We start from the raw sequence: 22192 nt of genomic DNA on the forward strand, positions 1-22192 counted from the left end.
ATATGTATATTTAATGTCTTAACTGTGTAGCGGCAATGCTTGTTAATAAGACAGAATTAAGTGTTGCGGTGCTTTCCCAAATGAGGCCCCATCTCTCTGTTCATGTCTGTGGTGCAGCCACAGAGAAACTATTCATGCAGGCTGATTTAAAGATGTTTTCTTTTGATAAGGGACAGCTCCCAAATGGGGATGCACTTAGCTAAGCCTGGCTATCATGATCAATGGTCATCCATTGGTGCCTATCTGTCTAGGGAGTGCCAGATGGACATTTGGACTGCATTCCTAGGTGTCAGGAGTAAGTGACTCATATCTCACCTTGATCAACCAATCAGGGACTGGTAGGGCCGAGTAACCCACGTGGGACTCTGATGCCCATGTAACTTTCAGCCAATGAATGAGCTGAAGTTCCTCCAGGTAAAAACAGGCAACACAGAGCTCTGAGACTATTCGAAAGACTATTCTAAAGGAGAATGTGAAAAGAATTCCAGGCCAGGACAGCCCAGGAGCAGAAAGGCTCCCAAGGGCAGGACATTCTCGCAGCACGCCTCCTGACCATCCTGAGACTCAGCTCGGACAACCACGGAACGGCCAGTGTGTCCAAGTGCCAGAACTTTGCTTTGTTCTAAGAGTCTAGAGCGGAGGTTGCCAGAGAGTAACCAGAGGATCCACTCGAGGTTAGCATCAGCAGCAAGCCTTGTGAACAGGTCGGAACTGTGGACAGCTGAATCACTATTTAGAACTAACGCTTCATCAGGAACGAACTGGTCCTCTTCCTGACTTGCTGGGACCCACAGTCATCTTTTCTCCTGTGCACAAACTTTGCTAGTTAAAGCCAACACTAACTAGCAAGTCAGTGAGCATCAGCAGCGCACCGTCGCAAGCTGCACAGCACAGCCTGGCACGGAGCCAGAGAGCCCGCAGGAGATCTGAATCCCCAGAGATTGGATGAGTATTCAACTTCAATGCATTACAGCTCGAGAATTCAATTGTTATCCCAACCAATTGATATCAATTTAATTCCTAAGAGTTATGTACTTGTTTTGAGTATCCAATGTAGAAGTTATAACCAACTTCATGTACGAAACGGTCTAAATGAATGATATACTGAACGTATGTCCTCTTGATATATGTAACTCTTTGTAACTGATTGAATATATACCTTTTGTATTCTGACAACCCTCTCGATAAGATCTGTTAGGTTTACATGCATATTCTATGTATTAATAAATGTAACCTCGTGTATTAGTACCTGTGTGTGTGCGTTGTTTGAGTTATATCGCATGGTTGGATTCTAAAGCCATTAAAAGAATCATTTTGTGATTTACGGCTACAATTAATAATTGTCCCCGTAAATCCCCAAACCCTACAGAACTGGTGCTTTCAGAGAGCACACTACAACTGTGCCCGTTTAAGTATTGAATATTTATATGGAATTTTACCACTGAAGGGAAATCTTAGTGCCTGAGCATAAAAAGAATAGGAGCATACTGCAACGCGTGTGAAGGCCATAAACGATATTAATTTTGGAACATAAACATACAGTATATGGCTGGTCTCGGTACTTTAAAGAAAACATACACAAAACATGGTTTCATTATGACCAGAATCGGTCTTGAGATATTTTTAACTTGATTTACAGTATTTGAGAGGTATGTCTTGACACCGATACTACGTAAATACTGCTCACGTATATGTTTCTAGGTTTATATTATGCATTTCATACGGTCAAATTACTTTTGAGCAACTGATAAGAAGTGCGAAACGGTATGCCCAGGGCGTTTTAGTTTCGTTTTGTGCGGGGACTGCTTTAACTATATCGCCGTGGATTGATTAGAGATATCAAGTACATACAAGTCATTTTTTAAATGTTGTAGTTCGTCTTGTAAAAATGTTACGAGTACATCATCTGTCAACAATTACACAGGTTCTGTTTCCATATTGCGGATTTTGGTTATGTAATATTATTTTCTAATTTCACGTTGTGAATATATGATTTGGGCAAACAGAGCCGCAAAGAAGTACATTATGGGTTGTTGTTTTTTTTTGCAGTTTTATCTAGAACAAGCGATGCTTAAACCTTTGTCTGATTCTTGTGAAACTATCCACACGACAGTTACCTAGGAGTTGTTTCAGTGATGTCACTGATGGGATGTTTCTAAAAATCCATCCACTGTAAAACGTCTTCTCCAGTTGTCCTGCATATGTATTCGCTAATGAAGCTGTGTGTTCTGAGCCTGGTTCTCTACATTTCTGTATGAACCAGCTTAGAGGGCTAAAGACAGCTTGTGTTTAAATTGAGTGTAAGGTAATTTATGCTTCTGTGTATAATGTTTCTGTAGTGCTTTTTCAGCACTCTGCATGTGACCGCGCCGGTGGTGCTGTGGGTTAGATTCCTGACTCCCATGTCACACGGTCTATGATTGAATCCCACTGGAACTATGACTTCTTTTTTTAACAAACATTTCTTTGAAAAAATGAAACTTTTCCCTTGGTCAGAGATTAAATAAAACCTCACTCACACAAAACAAATTTATATTTCTAAATATCACAACATGATCGAATTTAAGTCTTTTTAATAACAATGAATAGTCACCTATGCGTTACAAAATAAACATTTATATTGATTTGAATCGCGTTTTGATTTAAATCGTAAACGCGTGTTTAAATATATGTGTTTAAAGGCGATATATAAAAGCGCTGATTCTTATGGAATGTGTTCCGCCGGGGATTCAAAAAAATTATTTTTTTTAATCGCATATCTAAGGAAAATTGCAGTATAACTTTGTTCATGCACAAACAGTGGCATGTTACATTATTAATTTGGGTGTCTCCTCTTGCCAGAAAGCTCTAAATTGCATTTTGAGTGCGGTTTTTGACTTCTTCTAAATTGCAACCCATAAATAAAGCTGATAGACTTACTGTATTTTAAACTGTATTACAGCAGCACATTGGACAATGCAACGTAAATTGCAGTATGCTCCTATTCTTTTTATGCTCAGCTACTAAGATTTCCCTTCAGTGGTAAAATTCCATATAAATATTCAATACTACAACGGGCACAGTAAAGACGTTTACTGTAAATCTTTCTACGACAGACCAACAGACCACGAGTGCCCCTGTCGGTCAACCAATCACGTACCGCGATACCGCGCGTCATCGTGTGTCACAATGCGCAACACCGTAGCCAATTACCTCCGGTACGTGTCTGTACCGCTCACTTTGAATGGCTGCATCTGTACATCCCACCCTAAGAATCCCCCTACTACAGTGAGGGACTTCTCCCCAGTCTCTACACAGAGATCGGTCACTTCCAGGGCCAGGGAAACGTGCTGCTCAGTGGTGACCTCAATGCACGAACAGGCACAGTGGCAGACTACACCAGCACACAAGAAAACACTCACGTATTTGTCTACATCATGCCTGCAGTATATGTAAATATCACAACGGGTCCCAGTCCTACTGGGAGAGGGAGGAGGGAACTCAGTGGAACTGGCAGCCCAATATGTGATCTCCTGTCACAGCCTGAGGAACAGTGAGCCTGTCTCCCAATAATGCTCCTTCTGTCTACAGTATATGTCAATATTTTATAATATGTCTCTGTTGTAAATGTCTGTAATAGGTCTGTAGATTTTATTTTACTTTTATTTTGTGTTTTGTTACATGTTAATTTTATTATTTTATTTGCTTTGGCAACACTGATTGTACCCATCTGTCATGCTAATAAAGCACCTTGAATTGAATTGAATTGAATTGAGGGGGGGGGGGGGCGAGCGAGAGAGCACAGACAATAGATTAGCATACTGTAGAGGAAAACAGTATAGGCATCGTTGATATGAGGACTTTTGGCTTATTCCTTCCCTGCCTCACCGAGGGCAGACCCTGCCAGGCCCTCGTCGACACCGGTTCGACCATCACCCTGCTGCGGCCTGGTGTCCTGCCGGGCACCGAGGCAGCCGGACCCCCAGGGCGCTCACCGTGCACTTTGGAGCTGCGAGGGTGAAACACCCCTTCTACCTTGCCCCAGTCCGTGAGGACTGTATCCTGGGGTTGGACTGGTTGCAGCAGGTGGGTTGTTGCCTTGACTTGGGCGTGAGGGACGGGGTGCTGCGCCGGGGGTGGCTGGTGCCCTCCAGCGGCGAGGTCAGGTGGCAGTTTATGGTGGGGCAGTTCTCCAAGCGGTGCATGGCCAGCCGGAGGCCGCCAAGCAGTGACCTCGCTGCTGGAGGGCACCTGCCACCCCCGACGCAGTACCCCGTCCCTCACCTCCAAGGCCTCCCACAGTGCACAGAGTGCCTTACAGACTTCGGGTAGGGGCAAGCTTATCTCACCGTACTGGGAGTCAGCTCTGGCACGCTCGCCCCGACACCCGTGGCTCCGACAAGCCAAAGCGACGCCCGCCGCTGCCACCTCCACTTCCCGCTCCGGTCAACCCCGGACACCTCCCGCCCTGCCAACCGAGAGACTGATTCATTCCCCCTGCCCCACCAACTCTTGCCGGCCCAAGTCAAGGCAACCACCCACCTGCTGCAACCAGTCCAACCCCAGGATACACTCCTCACGGACTGGGGCAAGGTACTGTAGAAGGGGTGTTTTACCCTCGCAGCCCCAAAGTGCACGGTGAGCGCCCTGGGGGTCCGGCTGCTTTGGTGCCAGGCAGGACACCAGGCCGCAGCAGGGTGATGGTCAAACCGGTGTCGACGAGGGCTTGGCAGGGTCTGCCCTCGATGAGGCAGGGAAGAAATAAGGCTCCGACTGTGGCCAACCCTTCCCACGGCAGCAGGCGGGGTGAAGCGCTCCTTCTGGCTTTCCGGAGTGGGGGTAGAGTCGCTCAAGGGCGGCCTTCCCCCCTTTAGGCCGCCCTGCTCCTGTTTCTCGATGGCCTCCGGAGTCCCCGGGGCTCCAGCACCCGGCACTCCCATGCCATGTGCCCACTCTCCCCACAGCGGTGGCAGATGACCAGCCGTCGTCGCTCCCCCAGCATTGCTGCGCTGGCCGTCTCCTCCTCCCCATCTGATTCCCCGTGCACCCCTCCGTTGGTGCCCACCGGTCTCCTCGAATATGGCATCAGCCTGCTCAGCCAGAGCCAGGGCCTGCTCCAAGGGGACCGGCGCGGCCAGCATCAAGTGGCGCTGCACCTCAGTCAGCGCCAGGGCCCAGAGGAACGCCTGGAGCGCTATCTCCCAGTGGGCCTCCTCCGGGAGAGTAGGGTAACCCTGGAGGGCTAAGTAGGCCACGTCTGCGGCTGTTACCTTCACTGTTACCTGGATACCTCTTTATTTAGAACTCACTCTTCCCCCTGCCTGTCTGGCTTCTTTTAATCCTTCTGTGCCCGGATTGCAGCGGGTAAGATGTTTTTCCAAGAAAAAAAGAGAAATTAAAAAAAGAGAAATTTCACCAGAGCCTCTTCTCGAGTCTAATTTTTAGTTTAGAAGGATTCAAGCAGGATTTTTAGATGAAAGGCAGCGACCTTAATCAAGCCCAAATCATAATCGAACCCATTCAGAGCCTACATTACATTTTAGCGTTAAATTCTGAGCAGAAGACCCTCACACCTGAAGAAGGCTTGCATTTTACCGTCTTACCGCTTTCTTTTTTACTGTCCTGGTGGTAGATTTTGAAGATCGTTTCGCCCGTGTGGTGTTTTCCTGAAGAACAGGCTATGAAGAAATATTTATAATTGAATGTAAAATTCAAAACGGCAATAATACCTTGTAATATGTGGTATAATCGCGTATTTCAGATGAAGCCTGCTGTATTTGCTTACCCTTCGCTCTTTGGAAGCTGGGGCGGCAGAAGCACCTCGTCTCGTCCCGTAAAAGGTCTTGGTCTCCATACTGTACTGTGGTCGCTGTAGTGCAGGCTCGCAGTTTTTTTGTGATGGGAATTCACCCAATCCCTTGGTGTATTTATGCTATATTCTCATGTACGGCTAGAATGTGTTCATTGTCTTCCAATGAAAGGCAGGTTCCTTTTGCCGAAGTCGGGAGACATTAGAGACTTGCCACACCGGGACTGTTAAACCAACGCATTAGGACGTCAAAGCCCATTGAGGAGCCGGGCGCAATAATTGTTTTGTTCCTTGATTTTCTGATCTGCATTAATTACAGAAATCAAGTTCCTGCTCTATGCAGACGACCTGGTCCTGCTGTCACCCACAGAACAGAGGCTGGGGAAGAAACTGGCACTGCTGGAGCAGCACTGTCAGACCTGGGCGCTGACAGTCAATCTGGACAAGACCAGAGTTATGGTTTTCCAGAAAAAAAGCCAGACCTCAGGGAAACAGGTACAAATTCACACTTAACACCAACACATTAACACCTAACAACGGGTGCAGGGCCGAATTAGGCCAGTACACACTATTGTTAAACATACAGAAAAGAATATTAAAGTATTGGCTTTAATATTAGCCGTACAGAACATTAAAGTGCCCCTTTCCATTCAGCAGGTGTCTGAGCCGCTGTGTCCTATCTTCTGACAGTCGCTGTTGTGAATGTCTGTAGAGTGTATCTTATTTTTAGTACTATATTTTTATATTATATTCCCTATTAATCAAACTTTAAGAGTATGTATTGGCTTGTCCCCCCCTCCCGCCCCTCTCTGTGTACAGTAGAGCCTCCTGTCCTGGATGGTGGAGCCCATACAGCTGTGTCTGGAGAGAATCCAGGGTATCAGCTTCAACCACAGGGCTGTGCAGCTTGTTCCCCCCTCCCGCCCCTCTCTGTGTACAGTAGAGCCTCCTGTCCAGCCAGTACAGGAGGCTCTACTGTACACAGAGAGGGGCGGGAGTGGGGAACAAGCTGTCCAGCCATGTGAAATGCTACAGAACCCTAAACAGACAATACACACTAGCCGAATATTTGACCGAGATATCCAGACACAGCTGGATGAGCTCCACCAGCCAGGACAGGCAAATAAGATACACTCCACAGACATTCACAACAGCGACATATCATAAAACTTTTGCACATATTGTTAAATTATTACTTGTTTTTCAGGAAGTTAAAAAAACACTTGAATTACTTATCCAGTCTGTTGAAATAAAATGATTTTTCAAGCAATGCAACTAATGTTGGGCAATGTGTTTTTTTTAATCCAACAATGACAGTCACATCTTAAATCTTGTCAGTCAGCTCCTTTTTCTCTATTTGAATTGTGGCGATTCAAACAACTTGGGATAACAAGTGGTCTCAAAGTTACTGAGCTCACAGAGCTTCAACAACAGATGACAACAACAAGACTTAGTCTTCCTGAAATTGTTAGGTTATAAGTGAATAAAAGCATTTTATTCAAAACACGTTTGCATTTGTTTGGGAGCTATATTATGTATTTTTCATATGTAAGATATAATAATGTGTTCCTGCTTACACATCGCACAACTTTTAAAAGCTAGAAAAACAGGTTTCGATTCACATTATCTGGCTAGCCTTGTTTTGTCAAAGGACAGCACATACTTTGAAAAGACCGCAAATGTATTAGCAAGGGTTAATTGCATTATGGACCGCACAAAGAAATTTAAAATAGTCTTCTTTAGGTGTGAAGGCAGGAGTGGAACGCAGAAGGCATAATCAGCAAATAACAAGAAAACAAAGAACAGGGCAGGTGAGATGAGTATCCAGAGAGCGAGTGATCAGAAAAAGGAAACAATTGTTATGCCCGGGTTTTCGACGCAATTTTTTTTAACTTGCTAATGCATCAGACACATTTCCTGGCGTATTGTGTTTTAAATGAAATAGGAGTGTCTTTCCCTGGTATTAGCTCATCGGTATGGTGTAAGTTTTATCTGTACCATACCGTATACAGGTACAGACTTCAAGCTGCACCACTGTATCGCTTTGGTAAGGAGATGGACTATGGCCAAAATTACGAAAGTCTGATAAAGACAGTCTCACGTTTGTGGACAGTCTGTCCACAAACAAAACATTCCTGTTAGACAAGAGGAATGTAAAAAAAACAATTACTTTTTGTCAATGAAAACTGGTGTGTGTGAATGAATAAAAGCATTTTATTAAAAATGCGTTTGCGTTTGTCTGGGTATTTACTTTGTAATCTGTGGTCCTTTTAACTGTTTTTACATCTACTGTATTGCTTTGAGATGCCACTTTTAAAGGTGATATGTAAAATAAAGTTTTTTTTATTATTGTTATAGAGAAACATGATCAGATTTTCCAGTCATTCCTTTATCGTATTGGCTAGCTAATGTCCTGTCCTCGTTAGTTAGATCAACAAAATGCTGTGGTGTTTGTCAAAGAAAAAAATAAAAGTATTTTCGTTTAAAATGACGGTTAGAAAGAATGTGGACCAGCGTAATACTTTGAGTTTACAGCTTGTCCAATGTCATTCATTATTAATACTATTAGTAATATCTTCGGTAAAGGCTTTGATGCATAAAATATTTCTGCATAATTAAAATATTTATGATAAAGGTAGGTTGTGTACTTTTGTCCAACTGAGCAATCTTGCTTTCATAAAATATACCAACTTTTTAATGACTGATGATTAACATACACAGTTTAAATTTCAAAGCTCAAATGCTGTACATGAGAGGTTAAGCTTTATTGGCTCCTCCTGGCGGTTTTACAAGGTGATTCCGGATACTTTCAGGCATGACGTCAAATGATGCGATGCACCGCGTGATACCGCGTTTTGATGCAACACGCCCACCGCAGTATACCGCGAAATACCCCACCCGTTTTGAATGGCTGCATCTGTATATAAGTGTAAGCAATTATTATTAATGTAGTTGAGCAGAGATACAGAACCATTGCCTAAGATAATCTGGCTTTTACTGCAACCTCAATTCTATTTACATTTTTCCACTTTCTATTAAATGAATCCAACCCAAACGTAAGAATTGGTAATGAACTAAAAATATTTATCCAGAACTGTACTTTATCTCTAATACAATTATCTTTAAAGGAGTATTAAGCCTTCCATTGAGAGGTGAAAAGGTCTTCACAGAAACACTTTAAAATCCCAAATTCAGAAGAATAAGACTGTCTATATGTTCTATTTAAACACAAATGAGAGATTTAGTGTTTATGGTAATTAAGTAATTGGTGTAATTTGTTTTCTCCTATTGATATAGTCACCATTATTTTGCAGCTTTGATTTAAATTATAATACAGGAGCAGCTTTATTTAATGCATGGGCAGATCACCAAATGTTTTGTTTCCTTCCTCAGTTGTAGGGAAAATATTGAGTCCTAGCTGTGCTTGAATATATCTTTCATGAATTTCCCTACAGTGTCAAACACAGATCTTTCAGTTGCTATATAAAAACTTTTGCTATTTACCTGAAACAAAATTTTATAAGCTTACAAATTAAAAGCTGGAGCTGGAGTGGTCTTGTTTCATGAAATGACACAGAACAAATTTGTGTTGTTTGTTTGAAACCAGACTATAATGATAGGGTCATCAGAATCTCAAAATGAACCAAGTAGAACGTAAATTACTAATTTAATTAAAATGTTCAGTATAGAATGTTTGTAACTTCAAGACTTTTTACAGGAGAAGAATGCTCAGAATTTAAAAAGTAGCAAGACTGAAGTTGAGAAATAATAAGAAAGCAAGTCATTTGTAAAAATCAAATGATTATGTATAAGAACAGTGTGTGAGTATCAAAGAAAAACATAGAAGTTAACTTCAACATTTTGCCTGACACCAAACACATTGATTGTTGTTTTATCAGATCCTATACAGATCCTTGGAGTGTAAGTCAGCTGGACAGGTGTAAGGGAACCCTGCAACCCTGCAGCAGTATGCAAACACTCAGGTTGTATTGAGGTGGTAGCTAGAAGCATTCCTGGTGATCTAAACAACTCAGTGAGGTTCTTGAACCACTATACTGCTAGAAACCAAAAGAGAAAAATAGACTCAATAGTTTGTTCTTGTTTAGAATCTTTGACTTTCATTGCATTGGTACTTTGAATCTTATAAAATCTTGCTTAATAGTAGTGTTTATCGGTAAAAATCAATCATTAATTAGATTAAACCAAGTGCACATATCAAAACTGGCTTCAAAGTGAAGGAATCTATGCCTGTTTTATTGTTTTGTGCATTCCCAGCTGGCCTAGGTTTCTTCAAGGTCTCTTGAGTGGAGGTGTAACTTATATATCCTGTGTCTGATTAAGCAGCATGAAATGGAACAAGAGTCTTAGCTAATTAGGGTCTTGATTAATTGCCCAAGAGTGGCCTAACTGCCTAACTTTTTAACCTTGCTTACACCTTATATGGTAACAAACTGCCACTGACCAGTCATACATTTTCATACACATACATATTTCTCATCCTCAGGAATAAAGGCCTGATGTTGTTCTTAGAAAAGTGAGTAAGAGACAAGGTTAACATGTTAACTTAACTGTTTGGTCTACTTTCTTTAAATAATAAGAAAGGGGAAAGTTTTTCTTCAATAAGGAAAGCTCCATTTTGATTTACCGGAAATGTGTGGTTTACTTAGAAAAGGGACTAAAAAAAGTAATTATTTCTGTCTCCCTTATCAATATTCAATAATAGAAAAAAACAATCTTCTTAAAATCTGTAGACAGACATGCTGTGCATTAATAAAAAGTGTTAACTGACACATTTTCTGCATGCGTATAATTCTAATTTGAGAGAATTGTCATTTGAGTACCTAGGCGGGTGAGGCTCAATAACTTCACTTTAAACAGAATGATTGAACAGAGATCTTGTTATCACCAAGCAACACCACGACACATTCCAATGCAATAGTATATTATCTGTTTTAGTTGTGCAATATGGATAGCTTTAGTAATTCTGGGTGGCTTTATTCATGTCCTGTTTTGAAAGTCTTTTATTTCCTCTAAGCACACAGTTTAAAGCTACTGTATGTAGTCAGCAGCAACCATCTAAAATTGTCCTTATTGACTTTATTTATAATGAAATCTTTTTAGGAAAATACTCTGGAAAAAAAACATTTCTACTTACCAAGAAATATTGCTTCGCTGCACAGTCCTCCAAATTACTAGAAATAATTTAACACCTCTGACCAGGGATGGATGTGGGCCAAAATTTTTTATTCTTTTGTTTTTATTATTTTACCAAAAAAATACACTATTGCTTACTAACCCTTGCTCACTATTGAGAAGCCTCTTGTAGTATTGTCCAGTGTGTGTTTCCAAGCTTTTTGACCGATCTCCCGTTACTAACTCCCGCCTTTTGGATTTTGTCTTTTGGATATAATAATAATAATTGCTTACACTTATATAGCGCTTTTCTGGACACTCCACTCAAAGCACTTTACAGGTAATGGGGACTCCCCTCCACCACCACCAATGTGCAGCATCCACCTGGATGATGCAACAGCAGCCATAGTGGGCCAGAACGCTCACCACACATCAGCTATCAGTGGGGAGGAGAGCAGAGTAATGTAGCCAATTCATAGAGGGGGATTATTAGGAGGCCATGATTGGGAGTCAGGACCTCGGTTTTACATCTCATCCGAAGGAAGGCGCCTGTTTACAGTATAGTGTCCCCATCACTATACGGGGGCATTAGGACCCACATGGACCACAGGGTGAGCGCCCCCTGCTGGCCCCACTAACACCTCTTCCAGCAGCAACCTTAGTTTTTCCCCAGGAGGTCTTCCATCCAAGTACTGACCGGGCTTACCTGCTTAGCTTCAGTGGGTTGCCAGTTGTGAGTTGCAGGGTGATATGGCTGCTGGAATATATTTGGAATATATCCAGATATATATATCCAGATATGGAATATATCTCTCATTATCGGACCCTTTGCCTCCCGTATCGACCAAGCCTCTGGATCTCGTCTTTTGGATTGTCCCTTTGCTTCTCTGCGTTCTGTGGGATTCCCGGTTATGCACAAGGATCCTCCTATTCTACCTATTGGTTCCCTGACAATGACAACTAAACTTCATTACATGAAAATGTTTCCTCAATAACTAATGGTTTTGCTACTGGTGGATGCATTTTATAATCAATGATCATATTTTTGGTTTTCAACACATTAAGTTGAAGAAAGGAATTGTACACCATTTAACAAAATAATCCATCACAGGCCCATAATCAGTGCCTACATTTTGGAGGAGACTGACAATGGCAAAGAATCATCAGCAAGCTTAATGATGTTTCTGTCCTTCTAAAGCTCACCGTATGAATAAGGATATAGCACACAGACCTGGGGAAATCTGGTAAAAGAACAAAGCTCTGATATATAAACACTTCCCATCTGTCTTTGTGATCTGTTGATCAAAAGGTCTAAATTCCAACCTACAAGATAATTCTAAGTTAAAATCTGAAACTAATCTCTCCACTAACAAGTGTGGTTGGATGGTGTTAAAGACAATCCAACCATTGAGACCATTGAAAATCTATACATAAAAGCCAGGCATGTGTCTTGGGATATTCTAGATGTGTAAAAAAAAAGATTCAGTGATGTGACTGTAGCTTATTCAACTCCTCTTTTAGACCTGTAGGCAAATTTAACATTCTTTTTAACAATCTTCTCAAATGACTTTTTCACTACATGGCTGTATATGGCTGCTATTGGTAGTTTATATACTTTTTAAAAAGATAAAATGTTTTAACCTTTCCTGCAAATACGCTCGTTATCGGAGTAAACAAAAGCATACTTTTAGAATTTGATTAATAGGAATATAATATAGAATCACGTATCTAAAGAAATGAAAAACAATATAATTATAGTCATGTACTGTAGCTCAAATAGTTGTATAATACACTTTCTATGGATATGTGTGCTTCAGTTTGACTGCTTTCCACGTGATTATGTCTGTGGCATGATGGCTTAAGTGTGTGCCTTATAAGCCTGAGGTCTGGTGTTCTAACCCAGTTGTTGCCACAAGTTTTCTTTTAACAAATAAACATTTTTTTGAAAAACTAAAATAGCAAATGTTATGGACACTATATTGACATTTTTTATATTTGTAAATATCACAACATGTTCGAAGCTAAGTCATTTATTAATAACAATGAAGCTGCTACAACTGTCATTATCACTGATAATAAATATTATCGACACTATTTTGAATTTGTTGGTATTTCTAAATATTAAAAAAACGTTCAAAGTCAAGTGAGTTAAGTGATTACCATTTTCCATGAATACGTTCGCTCGTTATCACAGTAAAAGAAACTCATACTTTTCAGAATTTAATTATTTAAGCAATAAGTCATGAGAGGCCGTTCTATATCGTGGATATAGTCACAGTTAAAAGGTGTTGTTAGGCCTGAAGCAATGCAGAGGGCTGGCAACCTTTAAACTGTGACTATATCCACGATTTAGCACAGGCCTCGAGTACCTTATTGCTTTTATAAAACGGTCCCCAAATATGTGAGTGTTGTATAGAATGAATTTTAATTCAAAAAAATTTTAAATGTTTACATTCCTCCGCCTGAGAATATAGCCCCTTGTTGCTACGCAACGCGGAAAACACAACCACAAGTACCATTATCTACCAAAGAGGACATTAGCTAGCCAATATGATAAATACAGGGGAAAAAAGCAATTGGGAAAAAAAGACCTGCTGATCTGTTCTACATACCAGGAAGTGAACAGAATATGATTTTTTGTGTTGTGTTGTCTTTAGGAAATTAATGTATTTTAAATGTTTAATTAAGAAGAAAAAAACTAACCATGTACTAATCCTAATATTCCACCCATCTGAAGGTGCACAGTAATGCCCAACGTGGTTTGTATATCAGGGCCAGGCGGGTTAAGATAGAGGGGTTTTGGATAATACCCCACCCGTCTGAAGATGGAAACACGCAGTAAAGCCAAACGGGAGTGCGTGGGTCTGGGAAAATGAGTTGGGGTAAAGACAAGTTAACGAAGGTTTCTGACTGGGTGTCAGAGAAAATGAAGTTAAAAGATGTAGAAGAAAAGCTGAAAAAAATATGGTCTGTCTGATGGAACGTGGACAGAACCAGGATGAAACAATCACATTGAATAGGGTGCAAAGGCAGGAGTTTAACAAATAATTAACTGAAACTAAACAAAGTTATACAGTACATGCAGAAAAACAAGAAACAGAATGCCTTAAAAGAATCTGGGAGAAGGGTTCACATTATTGTGGAGATTTTTGAAAGAGCATTACTCACCATAAACAGATTGGAGAAAAGTAACAGCATGTCAGCAGAAGGAAAGTGAGGATGTTTCCGATTTTACCAAAAAGTTTATATGTTTATGGAGCTAGTATCATCGGGGTTAGCTGATGAAAAGGAAGTGAATGAAGATACTTCCACAATAATAAAACAAAATTACTTGAGTGGGTTAAAATCTGATGTTGCCAAGAATGTACAACTATGCTTTCCTGATATTACGGAGAGCAGAGACAGATTTGATTTAATAATCTGTGAAGCATGTATTACAAATAGGAGGTAAAAAGACTCCCAAGGAGGAGAAAAAGGAGCCGCTGGTTTGTCGCAATTATAGTGCGACCCCAGAATTATACCCAGATACTGTATAAGACCCCTTCAAGGAAATAATTAGGACTGGGGTAAATATCCTGATTGGGCATATTCAGATGGGGGTGTGTTAACTAGTCCTGGGGGAAAAGGGGGACAAAACCCCAAGATAAAACTACTAATAAGCTGGTGTGCAGTTACTAAAAAAACGGCTTTTTTGGAGAAATTGCAAGAATGAGATTTGATTTGACAGTTAAAGAACATGTCAGAAGCTGAAACGAGAGCCTTGCGTGAAATAATAGATATAAACTAGGAAACCCCTTTGTAGCCTCCCTAAATTTATCTCAGGATTTAATGAAAAGAGAAATAATCTTACAGTGTACAGTAAATGGTGTCCAGGTTCCCCTATTGGGGGGCACAGGAGCACAGTTGTCTTGTTTATTGACTAAAACAGCAAAACGATGTGATATAAAGTTTAAAGTTTTCTAACAGGTGGCAGGAGGCTACAGAAGTAGGGGGGGGTAAGGGATGAGTTTAAAGGAGATACAAGCTATCAAAATATGCTTGGGAAAAGATGTACAGTTTCAACTACAGATGCGGGTGGGGGACACACCAGACCTATTGGGCTGGGATGCCCTGCAGCATTTATAAGGAATTACTGTATTAGACAGCATTTATGTGAACTACATCAATAGAGCTCTGTGGTATTGTGATTGTTCTGTGAGGGAATCCATAAGGCTGGACTACTCCAAATATTAGATCTTTTGACGAAAAAAAAGGGTATATAACCAATTACGTAATAAAGCCAGGGTGAATTCCTTCTCAGAACGAGCTCGCCTGGTGACAAATTGGCTTATGGAGGGTAGTGCAGTCTAAAGACAAAATTGCCTTGACCCCTGCAGCAGAAACCGTTTTTAATTATTTGAAACAAGCTTTTTTGCAGGCACTGACCCTGGGCTGGATTCCCTCAGACGGATCATCTGTATGTAATCTGTATGTAAGTGAAATGGGTTTTAAGCTGCTGTGCTGGCACAGGAGCATGGAGGTAGGCATTGTCTGGTGGTTTACTATTCAGGACCCCTCAATGAGGTCACCAAGGGACCGTGTTTATGTGTTGTGCAGGCTACCTGCCTGGCAGTATAAACTGTGAATAATCTGGTGTTGAACCAGCAGTCCGAATGAAAGGACTTAATTGAAACTTGTAAATATGTTAAATGGTCAAACTGTTACAATTTATATGGATTCACGGTATGCATTTGGGGTATGCCATAATTTTGGGAGATTGTGGCGAAACAGGGATTTTCTCACAGCTACAGGGACTCTAGTAAAAAAAACGCTGGGTTGGTAGCAGAATTGTTGGATGTTCTGGCCCTCCCAAAACAGATTGCAGTTGTTAAGTGTAAAGGACACAACAAAAAGGATTCAGCTTGGCTAAAGGCAATGCCCTTGCTGACACAGCAGACAGACAAGCAGACTTTAAAGAAGAACAGTAAAAACAGGAACCTGAAGAAGGTCAGCTGTACAAGACAATTACAGCACATACAGACAGAGGTAAAGAGGAAAAGTGGGCCTGGCTCAAAAAATTGGCTAGGAGCTGATGGATTATGGCGACATCAGAGCACTGGAAGGCTTGCATGTCCTAAGTTTCAATGCCTTTGTAGCCTGACTAATGCATTCTGTAGGACACCTGGGTGTGACTCAAATAGTGTGCCGGTATTCCCAAAACTGGGTGGGGACCGGGTTTGAGCAGTAGCCACCTATGTGGATCTTGATGTGATGCGTATAGGTGCTACAGCTCCAAAGGCCTGCCCCTTGGGGACCTTGCATGCACTGGCAAATTAACTATTGTAGTTTGCTGATATGTAAAGCGAAACCTGGGATCTTATAATGATGGTGGATCTGTTTTCCCAGTGGGTTGAGGCACTTGTGATTGCCAAGCACTTGAAGCCCTCAGTGGGGACTACCCTGCTGCTTGTATTAAAAAGGGACACACTTCACAGGGAAGGTGTGTCAGGCGTGTAAATTTGCTATCTAATTCTCTATTGCAGTATTGTAGGTTGTTAATTGAAGCGGTGCACAGGGCTGGTGAACAGGTGCTGGACACTTGGGGACTTCCAGTAGAGGGAAGACACAACCTGGTACCTGGCGAGTGGGTGTGAGTGAAGAAGATACCCTGCCAGATGTTGCAACCTCACTGAGGAGAGACCATATCAAGTGCAACTGACTACCAACTCTGCCATCCGACTGAGATCGCTGGGCCTACGCTTACACTATCACCGAGCCACTGCACCAGAGACTGAGTGAACAGAAATAATTATGTTGTTACTGTTTCTGTGTCTGTCAGTCTTCCTGAGTGGGGGCTGACAGAGCACCTGTTAAGCATAAGGAGAATTACTCTAAAAGTGGGGAATATGGAATCAATACTTTGTTGGTGTTGTCATATCAGCCACAAATAATAATCAAAGATCATGTTGGGTTTGTATTGCTATAAAAGATGCTCATAGGAGTAATCCCCTTTGATAGAGGTGATTATTTAGGTTTACTGGCATGGGTAAATAGTTCTGCTTTTCGTCCGAGTACCTCAAATGTATTAGAATGGAACTAACCATATGCTCCCCGCTATAATCATAGTTTTTGGCCATCCTCTATTAGGGTGATAAGCAGCTGTATGTAGTACTCATATCCCAGACAATTCTGAACATATCACAAACTTAGCACAGCACATCCATGATGTAAGACAAGAATATCAAGCCTATAATCCTGATGATTGGGGAGTGGGAAAGTGGCAGAAGTCTGTGTTCGGAGCTTGGGAAGGATCACTGGTACAATATATCTTTATTGGTCTAAAACTACTAATCATTTTATTTTATGTATTCACTGTCTTAAAGCTGTATGTATAAAAGTACTTAACTCTGTTATTATAATTTAATATAATCATGAGGAGGACAAGAATCTCATTGTTTAGAGCATAGTGGTGTGAAAACAAAAATGTTCTAAAGGAGGGACTGAAGAAATGTTATAAATTTTATAAAAGCTAACAAACTGCCTGTCTTTTAGCTTCCTAACTGCTTATAACCCTGGCAAGTGGAAACATACCAGGGGACATCTATAGGTCAGTGAAAACATACAGCTCATTTCTTAAATGTAGTAAAAAGGGAAGTTGAATGTCTTGTTTTGCGAATGTAAGCAATAACGAAAGTCTTAATAAGGAGTTGTTTTCCGCTACCCAAACTTGACTAGAGAACTAATGATTTGTTTTAGGGATTAGGTAATCTATGTTAAAGGTAGGAAGCTTGTCTGTTACTGTGTATAAAAAGCGCTGAGCAACATCTTTCAGGGGGAATGGCGTTGGTAAGCTACAGTACTCTCCCGTTTGCAAGCGACTCTTCCAATGACTCTTCTATCACCAACATCAGAATTCTGTTATTTTAATGTTTGTTCAACATTAAGAGCACAGCATTGTGTTTGGATGATCCTAGCAGAGGTTGTGCAGTAGCCACTGATCAAGCTGTAGCACAAATTTAAAGCTTTACTGTAACACATTAGGAAACCAATATATTGGCCAAAATTACTCAAAGACTTCTTTAAGTTGGAGTGGTGAAAATCACCTAATTGAATTAAGTGCATCAGGGATTACAGGGATTTAATGACATTGCAAATGCTGTTAAACAGCTTTGTTTCATTTACTTTTTGGATAAATGTACTCAACAGTTATAAATAACTGTGGGTATTCTCTGAGCAGATAAAAAGGCTTTATTGATATTGACAGCAACTCAATATCAGGCAAACAGAGTCTATCTCACATGGTGAAATGCTAAACCATTTGCTTTTGTTTCTATACAGACAAACACCTGAGAGGGGTGTGCCAAAACTATCAATGTTCAGATCCAAGTCTAAAACTGAGTCTGTAAGCCACGTATCTGTGAAGGCCATCAGAACTGCTTCCCTATACTCATGGAGATAATTGCCTGTAGCTCATCAAGTTCCTTTTTAGATTGAACATTACACATGATTAGTGATGGCAGGTGTCTAGCAAGTTATTGTTTTCTCTCACACTTGGCGTTACTAAGACCTCAACTTTATCACTTCCTAAATGCCAACCCTCCCCAGAACTCCGAACAACTTCAAACAACCATGGTTGCTTCATCTTCCCTCCTCCCCTTATGTGTTCTCTAACACCACTGCTCTGCTTCCCCGCCCCCTTATTTTTCTCAATTTCTTGTCAAGCATTCAATCCACTACCAACAACACATCTATTGCTCCTACACTTCCAAGTTGCTGTAGTGTATTCTACTGTATACCACTGAGTTCCTATTTCAAACTAGCAAAGTTTTGGTGGCTGTACTGCCAACTGTTAGTTGATTTGCTATTCCCTTTATCATATCATATGGGCTTCTCATTCATTTCATTTCCTCTCAATCAAATTGATCAAACAAAAACAAGACTTTATCTAATGTTGGCCAGCAGCCATATCACCCTGCAACTCACAACTGGCAACCCACTCAAGCTAAGCAGGTGTGAGCATGGTCAGTACCATGATGGGAGGCCTCCTGGGAAAAATAAGGTTGCTGCTGGAAGAGGTGTTAGTGGGGCCAGCAGGGGGTGCTCACCCTGTGGTCCATATGGGTCCTAATACCCCAGTATAGTGATGGGGACACTATACTGTAAAAGGCACCGTCCTTTGCATGAGATGTAAAACGGAGGTCCTGACTCTCTGTGGTCATTAAAAATTCCAGGGCGTCTCTCGAAAAGAGTAGGGGTGTAACCCTGGCGTCCTGGCCAATTTTCCCATTGGCCCTTACCAATCATGGCCTCCTAATAATCCCCATCTATGAATTGGCTTCATTACTTTGTTCTCCAACCCACTGATAGCTGATGTGTGGTGAGTGTTCTGGCGCGCTATGGCTGCCGTCGCATCATTCAGGTGCATGCTGCACATTGGTGGTGGTGGAGGGGAGTCCCCATTACCTGTAAAGTGCTTTGAGTGGAGTGTCCAGAAAAGCGCTATATAAGTGTATGCAATTATTATTATTATAATGTTTCTCATTCATTCAACACTATGCAGATGTTATTCCGAGTTCCTGCAACACTTTGCAACTGAAACCCAGTCACTGCGTGTTTAGTGTTTGAAAAGCTCTGAATCAGTGTTTTGGGGATTGTGACAGATCTGTCATTTCCTCAGAGTTAATGTCAAAGTATCAATTACACTATTCATCGGTGGTTCTCAAACTTTTTGGACCAAATACCACTCTGATCAATCCAAAGTATCACCTACAAGTCATCTTCTCATAGGAACCACGAAGAAAGATTTTTAAATCCTTCTCCATCCCAACCCCCTTCTCAGACAAGGCAATAGGAAAGTTCTTCAGGGTATCCTTTTTTGATGTTCAAATATGGTAAAACTCTAGCAGCCAAAGTATAATCCTCCTCGTTCTCCAGGCGTGCGTGATCTATCGGAGCCAGCATAAGTACTCTTGGCATCTATTCCTTTCAGCCTTGACATATTACTTGATTTTTGCAAGGTATTCCTTTTTGATTACTTGTTCTGTTGGCGAATGTGGCACTAAGCTTTGTCTCTGAAAGCTCGAGAGGAGTCTGAACACTCAAGTATTGGCGCGTGCTGTATCGACGTAGCTAAGTACGTAGGCTGCATATTTGAGAAATGAACTAATTTTATTAAAATAGAAAATATGAAAACCCATCTCAAGCTTTCTGAAACCTATTAAGTAAATTACAGATGAAAATTTACATAATGTTTTAATTATTCAATTTTTAATTCCCAATTTTTCAGTGCACACAACACATTTCCAGGGTCATCTGACTTACCAACTCTGTGCACATATTTCTAGTAATTATCCCCCATTTGTCACCTTTGCAACAGCTTCCTTCTTCATTCTAGACACAGCTGTAACTCAATATTAAGGAAGGAAATAAATCATGTGGTAACACCACCCTTCTGTTTTCCTTTTTTAGAGATAAACTGTTCATATATTCTGGCTTTACTTCAAGGCAGAAAAAGATGTGGAGATTCTGGATAAAAGGTAATTACTAACTTTACTGAAGTTTAATATCAATAAAAATATGTATGCTTCTGTGGAGATAATATAGTTGATATCAGGCTGGAAACTGCTTGTCCTTAATAATAACACATGAAAATCATAATATTTACAATAAAAAAGCTGTTAACTATTTTGCTGAGCTTCAGGACTTAAAACATTCATGAGCACCTACTGTATAAGCAAAATCAAAGAACCAATTATGAATGGAAGAAGTGCTAAGAAATGAAACCATAACCAATGATTCTGCAAGCTTCTGAAATAAAATAGGACAGGAGTGGATATTTTGCTATACTCATTATAAATTAATTATAATGTGTTTTTGCTACATAGTTTAGTAGAAACTTTGGAAAGATTAGATTGTAATCGTTTTTATTTTTTAAATACATTTTAGAAAAGTGTAATCTATACTAAAAAGCTGTACACCACCTGCTATAAAGATACATATTGTAATACTTTCGGGTTCGGATAGGACGGACACAAGAACTCAGACTTGTGGAGTTAAAGCAAGTTAAAGCCTTGATTTTATATATCACCTTTAAAAGTGGCATCTCAAAGCAATACAGTAGGTGTAAAAACAGTTAAAAGGACCACAGATTACAAAGTAAATACCCAACACGGATTGTACCCATCTGTCATGCTAATAAAGCACCTTGAATTAAATTGAATTGGGGGGGGGGGAGGGCGAGCGAGAGAGCACAGCCAGGACAGGCAAATAACATACACTCCACAGACATTCACAACAGCGACATATCATAAAACATTTGCACATATTGTTAAATTATTACTTGTTTTTCAGGAAGTTAAAAAAACACTTGAATTATCCAGTCTCTCGAAATAAAATTATTTTTCAAACAATGCAACTAACGTCGGGCAACGTGTTTTTTTTAATCCAACATTGACAGCCACATCTTAAATCTTGTCAGTCAGCTTCAAACAACTTGGGATAACAAGTGGTCTCAAAGTCACCGAGCTCACAGAGCTTCAACAACAGATGACAATTTCCTTAGTCCTTCCTTAGTCTTCCTGAAATTGTCAGATTATGAGCGAATAAAAGCATTTTATTAGAAACACGTTTGCGTTTGTTTGGGAGCTATATTATGTATTTTTCATATGTAAGATATAATGATGTGTTCCTGCTTACACATCGCACGACTTTAAAAGCTAGAAAAACAGGTTTCGATTCACATTATCTGGCGAGCCTTGTTTTGTCAAAGGACAGCACACTTTTCACTTACTGCAATATTATGGACACTCAATTGACTTTTAAAAAAAAACAACTTTTTTTTTACAGCTGGTACAGCACCCCACCGCGCCCACGCGCCAGCATTATATTCTCATGTATGGGTAGAATATGTTCATTGTCTTCCAATGAAAGAAGGGTTCCTTTCGCCGTAGTCGGGAGACATTAGAAGTTTGCCACGCCCGGACTGTTACACCAACGCATTAGCATGTTAAAGCGATTTCATTGAGGAGCCTAGCTTTCTTAACTAGTAAGTACTGTACTTACTGGGTTTTGGAGGGGGGGTAGTGTCTTTCGCTGGAAATCTCGCCCCCTTCTACTTTGAAAATACCTGTGAAACTGGTTTAATTCATCAAAGCCAGCACTCCCGTAGAGAGGGGGTTGTACTTGCAGTGCATCGGTATAGATGGGAAAGCCAGAGCCGACCGCTACGCCGCCCCCGTGTTTGGGGATGTTTATCATTCTCAGTGCATAACAAGGAAGATTAATAAACATAAA

General features: G+C 40.8%; 1 protein-coding gene across 2 annotated transcripts in view; it reads left to right on the top strand.

Annotated features, from left to right (window-relative positions):
- The first annotated feature begins 20376 nt into the window (after positions 1–20376).
- LOC148820906 (adhesion G protein-coupled receptor E3-like) overlaps positions 20377–22192 on the top strand; it is a 32381-nt gene continuing 30565 nt past the window's right edge. For both annotated transcript variants that reach the window (XM_088932712.1, XM_088932713.1), the window contains exon 1: positions 20377–20436. In XM_088932712.1, coding sequence (XP_088788838.1) covers positions 20415–20436 — 22 coding nt within the window. In that variant the 5' untranslated portion in view covers positions 20377–20414. The remainder of the gene's footprint in view (positions 20437–22192) is intronic.

This window comes from Atractosteus spatula, chromosome 14 (assembly GCF_055471065.1).
Source record: "Atractosteus spatula isolate fAtrSpa1 chromosome 14, fAtrSpa1.hap1, whole genome shotgun sequence".
In the NCBI taxonomy this organism is placed as follows: domain Eukaryota; kingdom Metazoa; phylum Chordata; class Actinopteri; order Semionotiformes; family Lepisosteidae; genus Atractosteus; species Atractosteus spatula.